Source organism: Ranitomeya imitator, chromosome 3, assembly GCF_032444005.1.
Source record: "Ranitomeya imitator isolate aRanImi1 chromosome 3, aRanImi1.pri, whole genome shotgun sequence".
Classification (NCBI taxonomy): domain Eukaryota; kingdom Metazoa; phylum Chordata; class Amphibia; order Anura; family Dendrobatidae; genus Ranitomeya; species Ranitomeya imitator.
The window spans coordinates 774995275-775018022 of record NC_091284.1 but is presented as its reverse complement, the minus strand read 5'-3'; the positions used below and the strand labels follow the sequence as shown (position 1 = coordinate 775018022).

The 22748-nt window shown below is 46.5% G+C and overlaps 1 protein-coding gene across 1 annotated transcript in view; it reads right to left on the bottom strand.

The window, feature by feature from the left end:
- The window catches only part of POGLUT3 (protein O-glucosyltransferase 3), a 32957-nt gene extending 10607 nt beyond the window's left edge, over positions 1-22350 (bottom strand). The window contains exons 1-4 of the mRNA XM_069759081.1: positions 19088-22350; positions 6285-6482; positions 587-873; positions 203-419 (exon numbers count right to left, since the gene is read on the bottom strand). Of these exons, the coding sequence (XP_069615182.1) occupies positions 203-419; positions 587-873; positions 6285-6482; positions 19088-19340 (955 nt within the window). The 5' untranslated portion in view covers positions 19341-22350. The remainder of the gene's footprint in view (positions 1-202; positions 420-586; positions 874-6284; positions 6483-19087) is intronic.
- Positions 22351-22748: the final 398 nt, after the last annotated feature.

The window sequence follows — 22748 nt, the reverse complement described above, 5'->3', positions numbered from 1 at the left end:
GCACTGTGCATTCTGGTGACAGATCCACTCTAGGTACAAAGTCACTCAGCTTCTTACAAAGAATATATCTATATATGAGCTGTAAACCAGGGCTCAAAAAGTTCAGAGATTGCTTTTCAAGTATGGATGGCAGTAGGTTAACACCATACTCGGAGAAATAAATTACGAAATCATATAGAGGCCTGAACCTATGGCTACTTACCTGTGTGGCCTTGGATAGAGAGTAGGTCATTGGTGACACCACGAAGCGCTTCAAGTGTAGAATGAGTAATGTCATATGTGGGTAGAATAATGTCTCTAGAATCAGAAGATCCACACCAAGAAATCATAGGCATAGGACCAGGGGTGGCATTTGCCTTTCGATTTTCCACCGGCCAATCACCCACATTGATGTAAAACTCCAAGTCAGGTAGGCGAACCTAAAGAAAAGCTTGAGGTTTATTACTTTCACCGACTTCAGAATAATCATAAACACCTCTGCCCAGAGGAGACAAATCACTGAAACCTCCACGTTCTGAAAATATCAGCATGCTGAGACTTGCTCAGCCCAATTATTGGATCCGGACGAATGGAGGCATCTTCTTACCTTTCTTGCCAGAGATTGCAACATTTCATCAGAGAACATTTTAAAGTCTGTGTATTTGCCCAAAGAACGTCTATAGATCTGATTATTAAGGACTGTGTAATGGACTATGGCACCACGATTTTCTGCAAATCTCCTGGGCACTTCCTCCAGCATTCTGTCCAGGTCTATAGATGGAAAGGGGGCAAAGTCTTTTGAGATTTGAGCTTCATTGCTTGGACAAGAAAGAGTTTGCTGCCAAGTTTCAGGGTCTTCTTCTGAACAGTCACAGTACTCGTGATAAACTGGTCCTAGAAAAGACATAGAAGAAACCACTTAATGGGGATGTCTCACCTCTGAGACCTGCATCTATACCCAGAAGAAAGGACTTCCGTTTCAGATGGCGTCTGACCACCAGTGATTGGAGAGAGGTGGCAGCGCATGTGCCGACTCTCTACGTTCATCGATATAGAAGATCTAAAAACATCCAAGAAAATACAAGAACTCCCAGAGCAGTAAATGAGGAGAGCCCGGGCATGAGCTGTCCCTTGTCCACTCCCAGTCGGCTGGATGAAAGTTGAATTGTGGGGTTTGGAAACACCTGTTTTTGAGAGATATTTGCAGGTTCCAGAGATGGGACAGACATCAGTCAGACATTTATCTGTTGTGAGAAAACCCCTTTGAAAGGGGTAGTACAACCTTAGACATTTATGGAACATCAACTGGATAGATGTGGGTTCCAGAGGTGCGATATGCATCTGTTTCTAGAACAAGGATCCCACAGCCCCATACTGCGTTCAGGAGAAGAAATGGAGAAGCATTCTTGATCTGGCATCTATTGAGAAGAATTCATGATCAGGCGTCTATGGCACATTCTGTGTATATGCCTAAATGTGAAAACTGGGAACTGAGGAAATATGGGTTTTTGGTCAAAGGGAAGGTGTGCACATGTAAGTGAATGTGTAGTTTAGATGGACCAAAAGATCCAGGACATATAAATGCAATATATGAAGAGGTTCCTTCACAGTCTCCACTTACTATATGTGCAACTTGAGAACAAGCACATCATAGTGATCTGGAATCCGAAAAGAAACCTCACAATGAGTGTTCAATTTCCCTGCAGCGCCTCCACAGGGGAGATGAAGCATTACACAAGGCTCATTCAAAGTATTCACCTAATTCACGCAAATTTGGTGGATTCAGCCCACTTTGTTTTATTGTGTATGTGATCCTTTACAGATTGGTATTTTCTGCGGTGTGTGGGAAAACCGTAATTCAGGATTTACAAGGAGACATGAAGATAAACTGGAAATTAGATCAAATGTATCCTCTGCTGTATCTAGGACAAGCCAAGACAAAGCCCGCCGTCAGGTCTCCCTCCATTAGGCAGCAGGAAATGTTAATGTATCACCGCACCTTCTAATAATAGGAAGTTTCAAGAGATCAGTGAAATCATTAGCCGAGCAGTTTCACTTTACTGTTTTCATTCAAGTTGTTTCTCAAAAGCCGGTAATTTCATGCTCATTATAAGAGAAAAATGTGCTTAAAGGGTGGTGTTTAGGAATTAGAGCATAGGCCGGGGTTATGCAGGGCTTTTTGAACGTGTTGTTAAAGTTCTAGAAACATTTCCTAAATGTGTTTTTTCTTAAATCCTTGTCATCATGGTGACATTATACACTATAATGAACTGAACAAAGCCCAACCCCCACTCCAAAAACGTTGGGACACTGTGTAAAGAAAAATTTAAAGAAATCAAGAAACTAATGATTGGGAATCTCTTACACTCATATTTTATTCACAACAGAACAAAGAGCACAGATCAGAATTTCAATACTAGAAATGTTTTTATTTAATTTGGAAAAATTAACTCATTTTGAAACTGATGGCTAATATATCTAAAAAAAAGTTGGAACAAAATGCTGGAAAAGTACCGTAAGTGGTATTAATGAAAAAAACAGCCGGCGGCTCAATTTTCAACAAGACACATGAATGTGTAAAAAGTGCATGTTAGAGAGGCAGAGTCTCTCAGAAGCAAAGATGGTCAGAGGTTCACTAATAAGAACAACTACAGAACAATATCCGAAAAATTTTCAACATAAAATTACAGAATTTGAATATCCCACTAATCTACAGCACATACTATCAGGACATACAGAGATTCTGGAGAAATCCATGTGCATAAGGGACAAGGCTGATGGTCAATATTAGATGTATGTGATCCACGGGCTCTGAGGCGAAGCAGGCATGATTCACTCTTATAAATCACTGCATGGGCTCAGGAATTATTCCAGAAATCATTGTCTGTGAACACAATTCGATACGCAATCCATAAATCTAAGTGAAAACTCCCATATCAACACAATCCAGAAATGCTGCAGTCTTCTCTATGCCAAAGCTCATTTATAATGAACTGAGACAAAATGGAAAACTGTTCTATGGTCAGATGAATCAAAATGTGAAATTCTTTTTGGAAACCACAGACATATATCCAGAGGACTCAAGAGGAGAAGGACCTCCCAGCTTGTTATCAGGGCACAGTTCCTGCATCTCAGATGGTATGGGGCTCTATTAGTGCCTATGGCACGGGCAGCGTACATACCGTGTAAGGCACTACCAGTGCTGAGCCTTATATAGAGGTTTTAGAACAACACATGTTCCATCCAGACAACGTCTCTTTCAGGGAAAACCTTGCATATTTCGGCAAGACATTGCTAAGCCACATATTGCATCCAGCACAACAGCATGGCTTCTAAGAAGAAGAGTTTGAGTGATGCAGTCCGGACATTTCACTAATAGAAAACATTTGGCGAATTAAGAAATGAAAAATCAGACAAAAACCTCGAACTGAGGAGCAGCGAGAATCCTCCATCAGACAATAATGGGACAACATTCCTCTCGCAAAACTCCAGCAATTGTCTCCTCACCTCACAGACGTTTACAGACTGTTGCATAACGAAGAGGGCAATGCTACACAATGGTGGACCCGGCCCGGGCACAACTTTGCTTGAGATGCAGGGCCGTATTTGCCACTAGGCACTTGAGGGCACGTGCCTAGGGCGGCAGGATGCGGGGGGGCGGCACCTGAGCACGGCAAGATTTTTTTAAATTATTTATTTATTTTTTAAAGTCCGGGTCCGCCTGCCCTCCATCTTTCTCCCCGCCCACCTCAGTCTTCTGGCTGCTGCTGGAGTCTCGGATCCAGTCCTGTCACATGTACTGCACAGGGGGCCGGAAGCGGAAACAAGTCACACCGCAGGCCCGCCCCCTCCTCGCTGAAGCGCCAAGTTCAATTTCTGCCTGACAGTCCTGTGTGCGACTCGGCCGGCCCGCCTCTGTCTTCTGGCTGCTGATGGTGTCTCAGATGATCCCACCAGGGGCGGACAGGGTGCAGATGCCCCCGGGCCAGTCCCCCAGCAGCAGGTTCAGGCCGTTTGCTGGGTTAAAGGCCGGGTGCCGGCAGCCGCATCCCTGCACTGCAGACGCCCACACTGTGCAGTCAGTGTGTGCTAAACTCACCTGGCTGGAAGGAGGAGATCCAGAGCGGCACAGCGCCCCCGGTCCAGATCATAGCCGGCTAGGGAGGTCCTGGGATCTGACAGTGATAGCCAAACAGAAAAGGGAGGAAAAAAAGCATCTTGGAAAGGTATGTGGAGAACACTAGGCCAGAGCGAGGCCTCGGCCTGCAGTGAGGCACTCATGCCAGCTGGCAGCACATACCTCTCGATAGTCCCGGATTCAGCAGATCCACATCCCTCCACACGCAGAGCCGTGCACTGCACATAACATATATGGCTGCACTGTTCGCACAGGACCTTTGAAGAGGTCACAGGAGGAGAGGAGTCGGGGTCATATGATCAGGGGCCTCAGTGTATGCAGGACTCTGCTGTGCTGGTTGTCATGGTGATGGATGAGGGTAAGTTTATGTGTGGGGTAAGGAGGGGTTTACAGTGTGGATGGAGCAGAGCCGCATGTGTTACAGGTGCGCGGAGCGGAGCCGGGTGTGTACGAGGTGCACTGAGCGGAGCCGGGTGTGTACGAGGTGCACTGAGCGGAGCCGGGTGTGTACGAGGTGCACTGAGCGGAGCCGGGTGTGTACGAGGTGCACTGAGCGGAGCCGGGTGTGTACGAGGTGCACTGAGCGGAGCCGGGTGTGTACGAGGTGCACTGAGCGGAGCCGGGTGTGTACGAGGTGCACTGAGCGGAGCCGGGTGTGTACGAGGTGCACTGAGCGGAGCCGGGTGTGTACGAGGTGCACTGAGCGGAGCCGGGTGTGTACGAGGTGCACTGAGCGGAGCCGGGTGTGTACGAGGTGCACTGAGCGGAGCCGGGTGTGTACGAGGTGCACTGAGCGGAGCCGGGTGTGTACGAGGTGCACTGAGCGGAGCCGGGTGTGTACGAGGTGCACTGAGCGGAGCCGGGTGTGTACGAGGTGCACTGAGCGGAGCCGGGTGTGTACGAGGTGCACTGAGCGGAGCCGGGTGTGTACGAGGTGCACTGAGCGGAGCCGGGTGTGTACGAGGTGCACTGAGCGGAGCCGGGTGTGTACGAGGTGCACTGAGCGGAGCCGGGTGTGTACGAGGTGCACTGAGCGGAGCCGGGTGTGTACGAGGTGCACTGAGCGGAGCCGGGTGTGTACGAGGTGCACTGAGCGGAGCCGGGTGTGTACGAGGTGCACTGAGCGGAGCCGGGTGTGTACGAGGTGCACTGAGCGGAGCCGGGTGTGTACGAGGTGCACTGAGCGGAGCCGGGTGTGTACGAGGTGCACTCAGCGGAGCCGGGTGTGTACGAGTCATTTTTTCAAATGTGATGAAAAAAGTCTAATGTTCAACTTCTGATCTGTGTCCTATGTTTTGAATAAAATATGGCGATAATATTTCTAGATCATTATATTCTTGTTTTCTTTACATTTTACACAATGACTAAGCATTTGCCTATGGAGGGGTCACAAGAAATTGCATGTGTACAAAACATCTGAGTAAGAACTCTATGTCCTATAGTCAGCAAATACATTTAAAAATAATGCCCCTGTGAGTAATGCCAGGGTTAGACTTTTGGTAGCCATGTACTACTTATGTCGGGGTTGATGGTGATCCTGTGGACCAAGTCTAGGTTCCTTGCTTACCTATTCACAGTGAGGACAAAATAAAAAGGTATATTTATGTACGCCTTTCGTGATTGCAATAAGTTGTTCAGACTACTTGACTCATTTACTATTCTGTAGTCTATGAGCTGTGACAAAGTCCCCGGCAAAGTACGAGAGGGGAGATATGTGTCACTGAGGTTATTAGCTTCAGTGATATGAACCTTGGAAAATGCTCCAGCATGCTAAGTCCTGAGAGGGGTTAATGGGCCATGTTCAGGGCTAGGTTTAGTGAACAGCTGAAGGGTGGGTGATTAATTCAGGGTTGGTTGCGCCTGGGGATGAGAGCTCCATGGCTGTGTTTCATGATAAGGAAAGCTGAACCTTTTTATTTTTTTTATGTTTTGTTCCCTGAGCGGGCAGATCCCCACAGCAACACGGACTGTGCCATTTGCTATGTTTTGATTTCTCGTTATGCCAGAAAGGCAGTGTTTATTTTGCTAACTCTGCACTGGTTTATGCAGCACCTTTAATAAACCAGTGGAAGATTTAAAGAGACAGCATACTTGTATCTACCTCTATGTGCAGCCAAGTGAGCCGATCTACCACATGGTCTCAACACCTGGTATACATTTACATTACCTTTTAGTAGATATGGAGACTGAGCGACATGCTTGTCCTCATGGCGCACTTCAATGACCAGCCCTTCATTAACACTTCCATACATGCGATATCTCATCAGGAAGGTGCCATCGTTCCTGTCCAAGGGATCCGGTACATGAATGCGGATATATTCTTTTGGAGACAGAGCTTTAATAACAACCTTAAAGGGTTTAGTGCCTAGAAGACAAATTATATAACAGTATTAAGAAGAAACTGACGTTAATGGTCAGTGTTGTACGCGGTCTGACTCGCAGCTAGAGGAGCGTTGCCTTCCGTCATCACCACAGACTTACGGGGTAACAAACGAAACAGATTAGTATATAATGTCTACCTATTTTTTAGACAATTCTCAGAAAGTGTAAGTAATGCAATACTGGTTATTCACCAGAGTTGTCCGACCATTCCTACAAATAAACATTGTACTCGTCACAGTGCCGGCCGGTAGATGGTGGTTACCCGGGGTGGCGGTGAACCGTGGTAGGAGAAATATCCCAATAATAACATAGGAAAGACCATGGCACTCCATAGCTTCAGTGAAGAATATTACATGTATTGATAATATCACTGTGTCTTCTTCAGGAGTATCAAACTTTACAAATTGGTCAACGTTTGCAGCCGCTTGGACCTTGATCATACATTAGCCTGCTTACTACAGACTGTATTTTGCTTTGAGTCTTCACTCATCTACCATACTTAGACACCCATTCCCCTCTTGTGATGGGATACCTCCACGTGTTACGCCTCTATAGACTTTGTGTATGCATCCAATGTCACTTTATATATTCATTTCCACCACTTAACTATATAGAATAGGATAATGGAGACGTGATATCACTTTTCTTACGAGTGTATTCTAATGTATATATAAATACAATTGTTCTGTGTCTATTTTAATCCAAGCCCGTGATCAAGGTCTGTAGGGGGCGAAACGTTGGCCACCGTACCCCTGAATATGACGTGCCGCCGGATCAATAGATGCAATTTTCTTCACTCAGTGCTATGGTCTTTCCTTTCTTGATAGTACCCTCCAGAGTCATTACGGTGACCCTTTTCCAGTATCAGTCACAGTACGGTTCTAATCAGGTTCTCTCTTTTATTACACAGTTTCCGTTCTGTTCAAAACCAAAACTATGGGAAAATTGCAACAACAAAAATGGACAAACTCACTTGTGTTCTTTCTGTTGCGTCATCCTGTCTTTCCATTAGCATGGTGTGCGGATGTAACGATACAGGCATATTGTCCCGCTATAACAATGTCAGCCACTGTGTCACTCACAACGGTGACAACCAGCGCCCTTGTAACGGTGACAACCAGCGCCCTTGTAACGGTGACAATCTGTGCTGTATTAGTAGCGTCAGTTCAGTTACTGTTCCCAATAACAGCGAAATCAGTGCCCTGATAACAATGTCAGCCGCATTGTCCCCCATGCTACTGTTAGTCAGAGCCACTAAAACACTAACCCCTCCAATATCATTAAAACCTGTAAAGCAAAACCCCCAAAAAAACACATCTTGGAAACCAGACAGAACCCATTATAGTCAATACAACCAATCTGCAGAAAAATGGAATTCAAAAGTGCAGGTGTGAACAGAGCATCCCCCATAACAATGACAACCAGTGCCCTAATAGCAGTATCTAAGGGTGAAATGATCCAAAATGATGTTGAGAAGGCCGAACATTTAAATTCCTATTTTGCATCTGTGTTCTCTAAGAAAGAAAATGTAACCTCAACTGATCACGATGTCACTGAAGGAATAAAAGAATCCACACAAACTATAGACAGAGAGATGGGGAGGGAACACTTAGATAATTTACATTAATTTAAATCTCCTGGTCCAGAGTAATTATATCCTAGGGTACCGAAAGAGATAGCAGAGGATATTCCATTACCACTTGCCAGAATCTTTGAAAAATTCTGGAAAACAGAAGTCCCAGAAGATTGGAGAAGGACAAATGTTATCCCTATCTTCAAAAAGGATAGAAGACGGAGCCAGGAAATTACAGGCCAGTGAGCCTTTCTTCTATACCAGGAGAGATCTTTGAACAAATTATTAAACAGCATGTATGTAAGTACTTGGATAAGAATACAGTAATTAACCAGAGCCAGCATGGGTTTGTGGCAAACAAGTAATGCCTGACTAATATAATTTTCTTCTATAATGGAATCACTGACTGGGTGGATTAGGGAAATGAGGTAGATATAGTATATCTCAACTTCAGCAAAGCATTTGATAAAGTATCTCATACTATCCTTATTGAAAAAAAATGACCAAGTATGGGATTGACAAGGCTACGGTTAGGTAGATTCATAACTGGCTCAGTGATCATACTCAAAGAGTGGTAATACATGGTTTCACATCCAATTGGAGAAGTGTTTCAAGTGGGGTACCACAAGGCTCTGCCCTGGCCCCGTATTGTTAAACATTTTTATAAGTGATCTAGATAAGAAAACTGAAGGCAAACTAAATCACATTTGCAGACGATTCAAAGCTAGGAGGAATAGCTATGGACAGAGAAAGGATTCAGAAGGATCTAGATAATCTTGAACAATGGGCAGCGATTAATAGAATGGTATTTCAGAGGGAGAAATGCAAGATTCTACATCTGTGTAAAAAAAATGAAAATTATATCTACAGAATGGGAGGAATATAACTGAGCAACAGCACATGTGAAAAAGACTTGGGTATACTAATAGATCACAGACTGCACATGAGTCAACAGTGTGATGCAGCAGCAAAAAAGTAAAACAGCTCTAGGATGTATTAAGAGAAGCATAGAGTCTAGATCACGTGAAGTAATTATCCCCCTCTACTCCTCCTTGGTCAGGCCTCATCTGGAATACTGTGTCCAGTTCTGGGCACCACATTTTATATTGAAAAACTGGAGCAAATTCAGAGAAAAGCTACCAGGATGGTGAGCAGACTGTAAAGTATGTCCTTCGAGGAACGGTTAAAGGATCTGGGAATGTTTATTCTCATTTGTACATGGAAACATATGAAGCAATGGGATGAAACTGAATGGGAGAAGATGCAGATTAGATATTAGAAAAAACTTTTTGACAGTGAGGGTGATCAATAAGGGGAACAGGGTGCCTGAGAGGTGGTGAGTTCTCCTTCAATGGAAGTCTTCAAACAGAGGCTGGACAGACATCTGTCTGGGATGATTTAGACTCCTGCATTGAGCAGAGGGATGGACACGATGACCCTGGAGGTCCCTTCCAACTCTAACCTTCTGTGATTCTATCTGACACTGCCCTCAATAATAGATCTGTAATGTATCTGTAAATATTGGATGTTATACTGACGGTCCGTACAGCATGTGATTTTTTTTCTCGCACTGTCCAATTTTTGGAGTGAAATTTCAGCATGCCAAATACAGCTGAGAAAAAAATCCACAGATCTGCACGCCTCATTATAACATTGTGCCGATGTCGCTGTGCGCGGACCCTCAGTGACAGTGTCCTCCACAGCAGGGACAAGAGCCTGGACTGTGATACCAGCCACAGTGTCCCCATAACAATGTCAGCTCTCGCGGTTCACGCTTCCTTGTTCCTGGTTTACTGTTTGACAGAAAGTGACACATGAACATTGCAATAAAGGGCAGAAATAACAAGCAAAGCGTCCAATAAACCTTCCCCGCAGGGTGACGGTGTGTGACCACAGGGCTGAGACAGCGGCACACCCAGCACACACTGTACACCGCGGAGCCATGTCTGCCCCCAGTGTGTGCCGGGACGGTCACAGCTTTATAGATGAGCACATTAGCTATGAAAGACAGATTTTTTGCACTGGTTTCAGTTAATTAGTGATTATTGTTATGTGTATGTCTATTGTCTGTACAAATCCCCCCTATAATGTAAAGTGCTGTGGAATATGTTGCCATATATAAATAAAAATATTATTATTATTATTATTATTACTATTATGAAAATTGCCCCCTCCCTCCATGGTCACAGAAGGAACATGGGGCCTGGCCGATCCCACTATCATTTAGAGCAGAAGGTGGTGTAAATTATAGCAGCAGTCACTGATGAGCATCCCATGGGACAGGCGATACCCCACCCGATCACAGTGTACGGGGTCTGCGCAGCACAGCGCTGTGCGCCATGTAGTGGCCGTTCTCTGGTACTCATCTCTCAGTGAAGTGACTAGTAGCTGGGCTGCAGTACCTGAGAACGGCCACTACGCAGTGTACGGCGCTGTGCTGCTCCGGATATTACATTCTTTATATCCAGCAGATGATTGGGGGTCCTGAGTGTTGGACCCCACTCATCCACATATACAGTATGTCATGTCATTCATGAGGTGACGCTACTTTAGGAAGCGCGCACGCTGATAAATGACTCCATGGGATTTTCAGAGAATTTCCTTTTTTTTATTTTGTTTTAAGGAATTTATTAAAAGAAAATATTACACTGCCTATCAGTATGGTCTTTGGAATGTGGGAGGAAACCAGAGTACTTGGAGGAAACCCAGCAAACACGGGGAGAACATACAAACTCCTTGCAGATGTTGTTCTTGGTGGGATTTGAACCCCAGACTTCAGAGCTGCAAGGCTGCAGTACTAACCACTGAGCCACCATACAGTGCTAACCACTGAGCCACCATACAGTGCTAACCACTTAGCCACCATAAAGTGCTATCCACTGAGCCACCATACAGTGCTAACCACTGAGCCACCATACAGTGCTAACCACTGAGCCACCATACATTGCTAACCACTGAGCCACCATACCGTGCTAACCACTGAGCCACCATACAGTGCTAACCACTGAGCCACCATACAGTGCTATCGACTGAGCCACCATAGAGTATTAACCACTGAGCCACCATACAGTGCTAACCACTGAGCCACCATACAGTGCTAACCACTTAGCCACCATAAAGTGCTATCCACTGAGCCACCATAGAGTACTAACCACTGAGCCACCATACAGTGCTAACCACTGAGCCACCATACAGTGTTAACCACTTAGCCACCATAAAGTGCTAACCACTGAGCCACCATACAGTGCTGACCACTGAGCCACCATACAGTGTTATCCACTGAGCCACCATAGAGTATTAACCACTGAGCCACCATACAGTGCTAAACATTGAGTCACCATACAGTGCTGACCACTGAGCCACCATACAGTGTTATCCACTGAGCTAACATGCAGTGCTAACCACTGAGCCAACATACAATGTTAACCACTAAGCCACCATACAGTCCTAACCACTGAGCCACCATACAGTGCTGACCACTGAGCCACCATATAATGCTGACAACTGAGCCATCATACAGTGCTATCCACTGAGCCACCATATAATGCTGATCACTGAGCCACCATACAGTGCTGACCACTGAGCCATCATACAGTGCTGACCACTGAGCCACCATATAATGCTGATCACTGAGCCACCATACAGTGCTGACCACTGAGCCATCATACAGTGCTGACCACTGAGCCACCGTGCTGCCCAAACACTCCGGCATCAGCCCCACAGATCTCGCACACACCCGGCAGGTTTATCAGGTATTCATCTAATATATAAAGCTGAATGTGTGTATGTGTGTGTGTGTGTGTGTGTGTGTGTGTGTGTGTGTATGTCCGGGATTGGCATCTGCACCGTCGCAACTACAGCCACAAAATTTTGCACAGTCACACGTCTGGACCCCGAGAGCGTCATAGGCTATGTTGTGAGGCGAAATTTTAACTCCGCGCTTTCCAATTCACCAAACTATTTTTCCCCTATCTACATAATGGGGAAAAGTGAAAGGAAAAGTGTTGGAGGCAAATTGACAGCTGCCAGATGTGAACAAGGGGGACTTAAAGAGTGAGAGCGATGGCGCCAAAGAGTATATACCGATTAGTTGCTAAGGTGGGGCCCCGACATGGGATACTCACCACACACGGGGATATGAACACACACAAAATGCGCCACACACTACCACGTGCTTGAACACATATACCACCCTCAGCACACATTTCACCACACATACACCAACCTCGCCACATAAAAGTCGAAACACAAAAGTCGCCGCTCAAAACTCGCCACGCGCAAAACTCGCCACATGCAAAAACTAGGCTGACGCAAAACTCGCCACAAGTGCAAAACTCACCTCATGGAAAACTCGCCACACGCAAAACTTGCACACGCGGAAAAATTGCCACATGCACAAAATTTGCAACACATGCAAAAGTTGCCTCACGCAAAAGTTGCACATACTCAAAAGGCACCAGACATAAAACTCACCACGCGCAAAACTCGCCATGCGCAAAACTTGCTGCACACAACTTGCTACACTAACTTGTCACATGCAACTCGACACACAAAAAGTTGCTACACGCATGTTGCCACACAAAACTCATCTCACAAAAGTCGCTACATGCATGTCGCCACACACAACTCAACACACACAACTTCACAAACGAAACTCGCCCTAAAACACACACAAGTCTGGTATTAGCCTTCAAAAACAAAAATCTGATTAATAAGCAGACAAACTACAAGAGCAACAAATGTACCATATAGGAAATACGGCAGCTGTCAGTCACATGACCTGTCTATTATGTGTATGTGTGAGCTAATATATACTGCCAGGGGAAGGACTTCCTGTTGGCTGGGGATTTATCAGGCTGCCAATTTATCTTACAAATACTGAGGTAAAAATACTGAGCAAATAACGTGTTAACGAGGTCTAATACAGGAGATCACACAGGTATATACTATATACAGGGGAGATGACACACAGATATATACTATATACAGGAGAGATGACACACAGGTATATACTATATACAGGAGGAGATGACATACAGGTATATACTATATACAGGAGGAGATGACTTACAGGTATATGCTATATATAGAAGATGACATACAGGTATATACTATATACAGGAGGAGATGACACACAGATATATACTATATACAGGGGAGATGACACACAGGTATATACTATATACAGGAGGAGATGACATACAGGTATATACTATATATAGAAGGAGATGACATACAGGTATATACTATATATAGGAGGAGATGACATACACGTATATACTATATATAGGAGGAGATGACATACAGGTATATACTATATATAGGAGGAGATGACATACAGGTATATACTATATACAGGGGAGATGACATACAGGTATATACTATATACAGGAGATGACATACAGGTGTATACTATATATAAGGGAGATGACAAACATGTATATACTGAGGTGAAAATGAGAGGTGTGAGGTGAAAATGAAAAGGTGTGAGTGCAAAATGAGAGGAGTGAGGGAAAATAGTGGAGTGATCGGAAAATGACAGATGTGAGGTCGAAATGACAAGTGTTAGGGGGGAATGAGAGGAGTGAGGGAGAAAATGAGAGGTGTGAGGGAGAAAATGAGAGATGTGAGGGGGAAAATTAAAGATGTGATTGGGAAAATGAGAGGCGTGATGGGAAAATAAGAGAAGTGACGTGCTATAACTAACCACAGATATTTACTATGCCCAGGCAACGCCGGGCTCTTCAGCTAGTCTACTATATAATTGTCTAAGGGTCACTTCCGTCTGTCTGTCTGTCTGTCACGGATATTCATTGGTCGCGGCCTCTGTCTGTCATGGAATCCAAGTCGCTGATTGGTCACAGCAAAACAGCCATGACCAATCAGTGACGGGCACAGTCCGGAAGAAAATGGCAGCTCCTTACTCCCCGCAGTCAGTGCCTGTCGCCCGCATACTCCCCTCCAGCCACCGCTAACACAGGGTTAATGCCGGCGGTAACGGACCGCGTTATGCAGCGGATAACACACTCTGTTACTGCCGCTATTAACCCTGTGTGTCCCCAACTTTTTACTATTGATGATGCCTATGAGGCATCAATAGTAAAAAAATGTAATGTTAATAATAAAAAAACAAAAAACCTGCTATACTCACCCTCCGTCGTCGCGTCCTCTCCTCGGCAGTGCAAGCGGCAGGTTCCGGGGCCAAGGATGCTATGCGAGAAGGACCTTCCATGACGTCACGGTCATGTGACCGCAACGTCATCACAGGTCCTGCGCTCATCCAACCCTGGGACCGGAAGCTGCCGCCTGCACCACACACAGGCGACAGGACTACAAGGGCCCTTCAGAAGGTGAGTATATGTTTATTTTTTATTTTAACTCTTTTTAACCTGTTACATACGTTTTCTGGGCATTATACTACGTGACTCTGTGCTGTATACTGCGTCACTGTGCAATATACTACGTGGCTGGGCAATATACTATGTAGATGGGCAATATACTACGTGGCTCTGTGCTGTATACTACGTGGCTGTGCAATATATTACATGGCCGGGCAATATACTACGTGACCGGGCAATATACTACGTGGCCGGGCAATATACTACGTGGCCGGGCAATATACTACGTGGCCGGGCAATATACTACGTGGCCGGGCAATATACTACGTGACTGGGCAATATACTACGTGACTGGGCAATATACTACGTGACTGGGCAATATACTACGTCACTGGGCAATATACTACGTGACTGGGCAATATACTACGTGGCTGGGCAATATACTACGTGGTTGGGCAATATACTACATGGCTGGGCAATATACTACGTAGCTGGGCAATATACTACGTGGTTGGGCAATATACTACGTGGCTGGGCAATATACTACGTGACTGGGCAATATACTACGTAGCTGGGCAATATACTACGTGGTTGGGCAATATACTACGTGGCTGGGCAATATACTACGTGACTGGGCAATATACTACGTCACTGGGCAATATACTACGTGGCTGGGCAATATACTACGTGGCTGGGCAATATACTACGTGACTGGGCAATATACTACGTCACTGGGCAATATACTACGTGACTGGGCAATATACTACGTGGCTGGGCAATATACTACGTGGTTGGGCAATATACTACATGGCTGGGCAATATACTACGTAGCTGGGCAATATACTACGTGGTTGGGCAATATACTACGTGGCTGGGCAATATACTACGTGACTGGGCAATATACTACGTAGCTGGGCAATATACTACGTGGTTGGGCAATATACTACGTGGCTGGGCAATATACTACGTGACTGGGCAATATACTACGTCACTGGGCAATATACTACGTGGCTGGGCAATATACTACGTGGCTGGGCAATATACTACGTGACTGGGCAATATACTACGTCACTGGGCAATATACTACGTGGCTGGACAATATACTACGTGGCTGGACAATATACTACGTGGCTGGACAATATACTACGTGGCTGGGCAATATACTACGTCACTGGGCAATATACTACGTGACTGGGCAATATACTACGTCACTGGGCAATATACTACGTTACTGCCGCTATTAACCCTGTGTGTCCCCAACTTTTTACTATTGATGATGCCTATGAGGCATCAATAGTAAAAAAATGTAATGTTAATAATAAAAAAACAAAAAACCTGCTATACTCACCCTCCGTCGTCGCGTCCTCTCCTCGGCAGTGCAAGCGGCAGGTTCCGGGGCCAAGGATGCTATGCGAGAAGGACCTTCCATGACGTCACGGTCATGTGACCGCAACGTCATCACAGGTCCTGCGCTCATCCAACCCTGGGACCGGAAGCTGCCGCCTGCACCACACACAGGCGACAGGACTACAAGGGCCCTTCAGAAGGTGAGTATATGTTTATTTTTTATTTTAACTCTTTTTAACCTGTTACATACGTTTTCTGGGCATTATACTACGTGACTCTGTGCTGTATACTGCGTCACTGTGCAATATACTACGTGGCTGGGCAATATACTATGTAGCTGGGCAATATACTACGTGGCTCTGTGCTGTATACTACGTGGCTGTGCAATATACTACATGGCCGGGCAATATACTACGTGGCCGGGCAATATACTACGTGGCCGGGCAATATACTACGTGGCCGGGCAATATACTACGTGGCCGGGCAATATACTACGTGGTTGGGCAATATACTACGTGACTGGGCAATATACTACGTGACTGGGCAATATACTACGTCACTGGGCAATATACTACGTGGCTGGGCAATATACTACGTGACTGGGCAATATACTACGTAACTGGGCAATATACTACGTCACTGGGCAATATACTACGTGACTGGGCAATATACTACGTAGCTGGGCAATATACTATGTGGTTGGGCAATATACTACGTGGCTGGGCAATATACTACGTGACTGGGCAATATACTACGTCACTGGGCAATATACTACGTGGCTGGGCAATATACTACGTGGCTGGGCAATATACTACGTGGTTGGGCAATATACTACATGGCTGGGCAATATACTACGTAGCTGGGCAATATACTACGTGGTTGGGCAATATACTACGTGACTGGGCAATATATTACGTAGCTGGGCAATATACTATGTCACTGGACAATATACTACGTGGCTGGGCAATATACTACGTGACTGGGCAATATACTACGTAGCTGGGCAATATACTACGCAGGCTGGGCAATATACTATGTGGTTGGGCAATATACTACGTGGCTGGGCAATATACTACGTGACTGGGCAATATACTACGTAGCTGGGCAATATACTATGTCACTGGACAATATACTACGTGGCTGGGCAATATACTACGTGACTGGGCAATATACTACGTAGCTGGGCAATATACTACGTGGTTGGGCAATATACTACGTGGCTGGGCAATATACTACGTGGCTGGGCAATATACTACGTGGCTGGGCAATATACTACGTGGCTGGGCAATATACTACGTGTCTGGACAATATACTACGTGGCTGGGCAATATACTACGTGACTGGGCAATATACTACGTAGCTGGGCAATATACTACGTGGTTGGGCAATATACTACGTGGCTGGGCAATATACTACGTGGCTGGGCAATATACTACGTGGCTGGACAATATACTACGTGGCTGGGCAATATACTACGTGGCTGGGCAATATACTACGTGGCTGGACAATATACTACGTGGCTGGGCAATATACTACGTGGCTGGGCAATATACTACGTGGCTCTGCTATATACTACGTGACTGAGCAATATACTACGTCACTGGGCAATATACTACGTGGCTGGACAATATACTACGTCACTGGGCAATATACTACGTGGCTGGACAATATACTACGTGGCTGGACAATATACTACGTGGCTGGGCAATATACTACGTGGCTGGGCAATATACTACGTGGCTCTGCTATATACTACGTGACTGAGCAATATACTACGTCACTGGGCAATATACTACGTGGCTGGACAATATACTACGTCACTGGGCAATATACTACGTGGCTGGACAATATACTACGTGGCTGGGCAATATACTACGTGACTGGGCAATATACTACGTGGCTCTGCTATATACTACGTGACTGAGCAATATACTACGTCACTGGGCAATATACTACGTGGCTGGACAATATACTACGTCACTGGGCAATATACTACGTGGCTGGACAATATACTACGTGGCTGGACAATATACTACGTGGCTGGGCAATATACTACGTGGCTGGGCAATATACTACGTGGCTGGGCAATATACTACGTGGCTGGGCAATATACTACGTGTCTGGACAATATACTACGTGGCTGGGCAATATACTACGTGACTGGGCAATATACTACGTAGCTGGGCAATATACTACGTGGTTGGGCAATATACTACGTGGCTGGGCAATATACTACGTGGCTGGGCAATATACTACGTGGCTGGACAATATACTACGTGGCTGGGCAATATACTACGTGGCTGGGCAATATACTACGTGGCTGGACAATATACTACGTGGCTGGGCAATATACTACGTGGCTGGGCAATATACTACGTGGCTCTGCTATATACTACGTGACTGAGCAATATACTACGTCACTGGGCAATATACTACGTGGCTGGACAATATACTACGTCACTGGGCAATATACTACGTGGCTGGACAATATACTACGTGGCTGGACAATATACTACGTGGCTGGGCAATATACTACGTGGCTGGGCAATATACTACGTGGCTCTGCTATATACTACGTGACTGAGCAATATACTACGTCACTGGGCAATATACTACGTGGCTGGACAATATACTACGTCACTGGGCAATATACTACGTCGCTGGGCAATATACTACGTGGCTGGACAATATACTACGTGGCTGGGCAATATACTACGTGGCTGGGCAATATACTACGTGGCTGGGCAATATACTACGTGACTGGGCAATATACTACGTGGCTCTGCTATATACTACGTGACTGAGCAATATACTACGTCACTGGGCAATATACTACGTGGCTGGACAATATACTACGTCACTGGGCAATATACTACGTGGCTGGACAATATACTACGTGGCTGGACAATATACTACGTGGCTGGGCAATATACTACGTGGCTGGACAATATACTACGTGGCTGGGCAATATACTATGTGGTCGTGCATATTCTAGAATACCTGATGCGTTACAATCGGGCCACCATCTAGTTACTAGATTCTAGTACATTATAAGGAGTCTAAGGGGTTAATCCTTGTAGATTGTGAGCCCTCGCGGGCAGGGTCCTCTCTCCTCCTGTACCAGTTGTGACTTGTATTGTTTAAGATTATTGTACTTGTTATTATTATGTATACCCCTCCTCACATGTAAAGCGCCATGGAATAAATGGCGCTATAACAATAAATAATAATATTAATAATAATGGTGGGGCGGTGACGTCAGAGGGCGGGGCTGTGTGGCCGCCGCTCCCGTCTGGGATCATTGATGATTAGCCGCGGTCACGTGGTTACCTGGGGAGGAGGTGAAGTTCCGGCCGGCGCCGCTCACAGCCTGGATGTGGAAGTGTCGGACGGGCAGGGTGATGTCCGCCTGCAGCCCCGGCCCCCACACCAGGCTCCGCTCCGGGCTCACAGCCTCAGGACACCCGGCAGCGCGGAGGCTCCCTGCACACAACAGCAGGAGCAGCAGCGGCGCCATCCTCCTCCTGGTGACCGGCGGAGGCCGCACGTATCGTCCGCGCACACCGGCGCCTCCGGGAGTCATTCAAAGTTTTCCGTGGGAAGTGGGACAGGAGATCTGTCTGCTGCTGATTGGTGGGCTGGGCAGCCAATCCGGAGAGAGCTGTGTGCTGGGCAGAGCTCACTGTACACACGGCGCAGTGCAACGCTCTGCAGGGCTGACTGTGCCCGGTGGGAGATGCTCTGCAGGGCTGACTGTGCCCGGAGCGAGATGCTCTGCAAGGCTGACTCTGCCCGGTGCGAGATGCTCTGCAGAGCTGACTGTGTGCCCGGTGCGAGATGCTCTGCAGGGCTGACTGTGCCCGGTGCGAGATGCTCTGCAGGGCCGACTGTGCCCGGTGCGAGGTGCTTTGCAGGGCCGACTGTGCCCGGTGCGAGATGCTCTGCAGGGCTGACTGTGTGCCCGGTGCGAGATGCTCTGCAGGGCTGACTGTGCCCGGTGCGAGATGCGCTGCAGGGCCGACTGTGCCCGGTGCGAGATGCGCTGCAGGGCCGACTGTGCCCGGTGCGAGGTGCTTTGCAGGGCTGATTGTGTGCCCGGTGCGACACCCTGCAGGGCTGACTGTATGCCTGGTGAGTGGTGACTTAAATCACTATAACAAAGTTTTTGAGAAGTTCTGAGATTATGAGGGGGATTTGGACAGTTTCTGCTCCAAAAACTCAGTGTGAATCACACAGAGCAGACACTGTACCAAAAATCAATAAATCGTCCTATCACAACTCTTCACGTCATCTAGTTCTGGGTTGCACGAGTACACGATCAGACCCACCATCAGTACGTGAATATGGCACCAGACCCACCATCAGTCCGTGAATATGGCACCAGACCCACCATCAGTCCGTGAATATGGCACCAGACCCACCATCAGTCCGTGAATATGGCACCAGACCCACCATCAGTGCGTGAATATGGCACCAGACCCACCATCAGTGCGTGAATATGGCACCAGACCCACCATCAGTGCGTGAATATGGCACCAGACCCACCATCAGTACGTGAATATGGCACCAGACCCACCATCAGTGCGTGAATATGGCACCAGACCCACCATCAGTTCGTGAATATGGCACCAGACCCACCATCAGTACGTGAATATGGCACCAGACCCACCATCAGTACATGATTGCAGCACCAAGCTTAGTACAGTGATCTATTATCATGTCTGCTCTGCCCCATATGAACTTGATTGCATGAACCTTTTTACAGTAGTAAGGAGATGTTGGGAGTCATCTGTCCTCATCAGACTGCGGACCATACACCGATCTGGTGAGATATAGTCAGTATCACAAACATTACACCCTGGAACCTTATAGATGACCTCTCTGAAGTCTTCCCATCCCTCTTGTCTCCATGTAGTACAGACGCCATGATGACATTTCATGCTCGGCGCTCGTCTCTACAGACTTCCATCTTCGGCAGCACATCCCGACATGGTGCCCTATTAAATACGTGTCATAATGCTCCTGTATAAAAATATCCAAACAGTAACACCGCCCCCCCTGCGCAATAATAGAGCGCCTACTGTCCTTTATCTCCTCGGGGTCCTCAATGTCTCTGGTGCCATCAGTAGTGATATGAGTCTGTAGCTTCATGACATCACATGCCGCTGCCCGTCGGTGTGGGGTGCTGACGAGCGCTGCTCTGCTCTTGTCCTAGCACTGAAGTGCTTTGAGTATTTTCGTGCCTAAAAGGTAAAAATTGTATGGAATACAAGAAGGGGGCCGTTGTACCGGACCTCCACTATTCCCGAGATTGCGGGAACCATTGATCTGGATTTCGTGCTCATTGCTTTTCATGTGTAACGATGCTCAGAAACACACCCTGTATCGGGATGACGGCAGCACTGGGTGGGAGAAACGGGCATTGCATTTTTGGGATTGGCCCCAGAAATCTCACCCACAATCTGAAGCATCAATTTCCACTTTTACTCATTAAGGCCGGTTTCACATACCCATGCTTGGAACGGAATACCCTGCCGAGCGCTGGGTCTCCTGAGCTAGGGGGCTCCACCGCACCATGGAATCAATGGTGGTCTACTAATACTATGCGCTTATGGGGCATCATCAGGACACCACACTGCCCCCATTCTCCAGGGCGCACTCAGCCATGTGATCCATCAGACCAGGCACGTTCTTCCATTGCTCTATCACCCAGTCCTGATGCCCATTATAGGCCTTTTTCATGATTCAGGATTGGAATTCTGAAGAATTTGCAGTTTTGGGCCCAAACACCGCAAACTGCACTGCTCCGGTATCCACCAGTAGGAGCCGTCTCAGTAAGTTAGTCTCTTCTGTGGAATCTGGCAAGAGGAGCTAACCTTGTCTTCCCACAGGCATCAATGCCTTAAAGTGTAACCAAACCTTCAGCAGGCTTAAAGGGGGTTGTCCAACCGTAAAATTATCTCCATCCCTGGAAGTGGTGTCAGCTCCATTTGGAAGTCGCAGAACCGCTGCAGCCCATAACTAGAAGCAGCGGTCAGATGACTAAAAGAACACATTTGCGAGGAAAAAGAATGAGAAATAAACATAGTGGGCATTGTCACGCTGAAGACTGGGATGAGAAGGCGTAGAAAATCATATTAAAGGCAACGTGTTTCAAAATCGGTCCAATTTCATCCTCAGTTGATAGTATTAGAACTTTACAGCTCAGCAGGTCGTCTGCTGTAACACATTCAGCTACCAAGGGTTTGTTCTAAGGCTCCGTTTAAACCAGTGTTTCCCAAACTCCGGTCCTCGCGGCCTCCCCCAGGTCATGTTTGCAGGATTTCCATAGTATTGCACAGGTGAAAGAAGTGATGCCTTGCTGAAACTTTATCACCCGTGAAATTCTAAGGAAAATTCTGAAAACAAGAGCTATGGGGGGCCGTGAGGACTGGAGTTTGGGAAACTGTTTAGACAGATTGAACAGCGACACAATATGACCTTCAATCGGTTAACTTTTCTGATTGGCGATTTGAATGACTGTTTAAACAGGCAGACCAAAGCAAACTATGCGCACTGATCAATCTATATGAGGGCTGTTATTGTGGACAATGAACCACTGAGAACGACAATCTCTTGTGCCACATAAACGAGCATTTTATCCGAAGAACGAGCATTTTTCTCGTTTATTGGGTAGCAGTTTACACTGCAAGATAATCGATTATGTTGCCGTGAAAATGCCCCTTAAATATACACTGCTATCACTGTGTACACGGAGATAAGCTATTTGAAAAGCGTACAGGTCCGGACCCTGAGAGCAGAGAGCCACGATCTCTGACCTGTTCTGAAAGCTATGGTCTGTGATGTTGCAAGAGATGGAGGTGAGGGTGAGCAGATAACCACTTTATAGAAATCAGTGGGTTGGGGAAAGGTGGCTAGTATGTCAAGAGTTACCCTCTCCTGGACTGAAGCTACTGCACACCCTCACAGGGTCAAGAGGCCGGGCCCAATG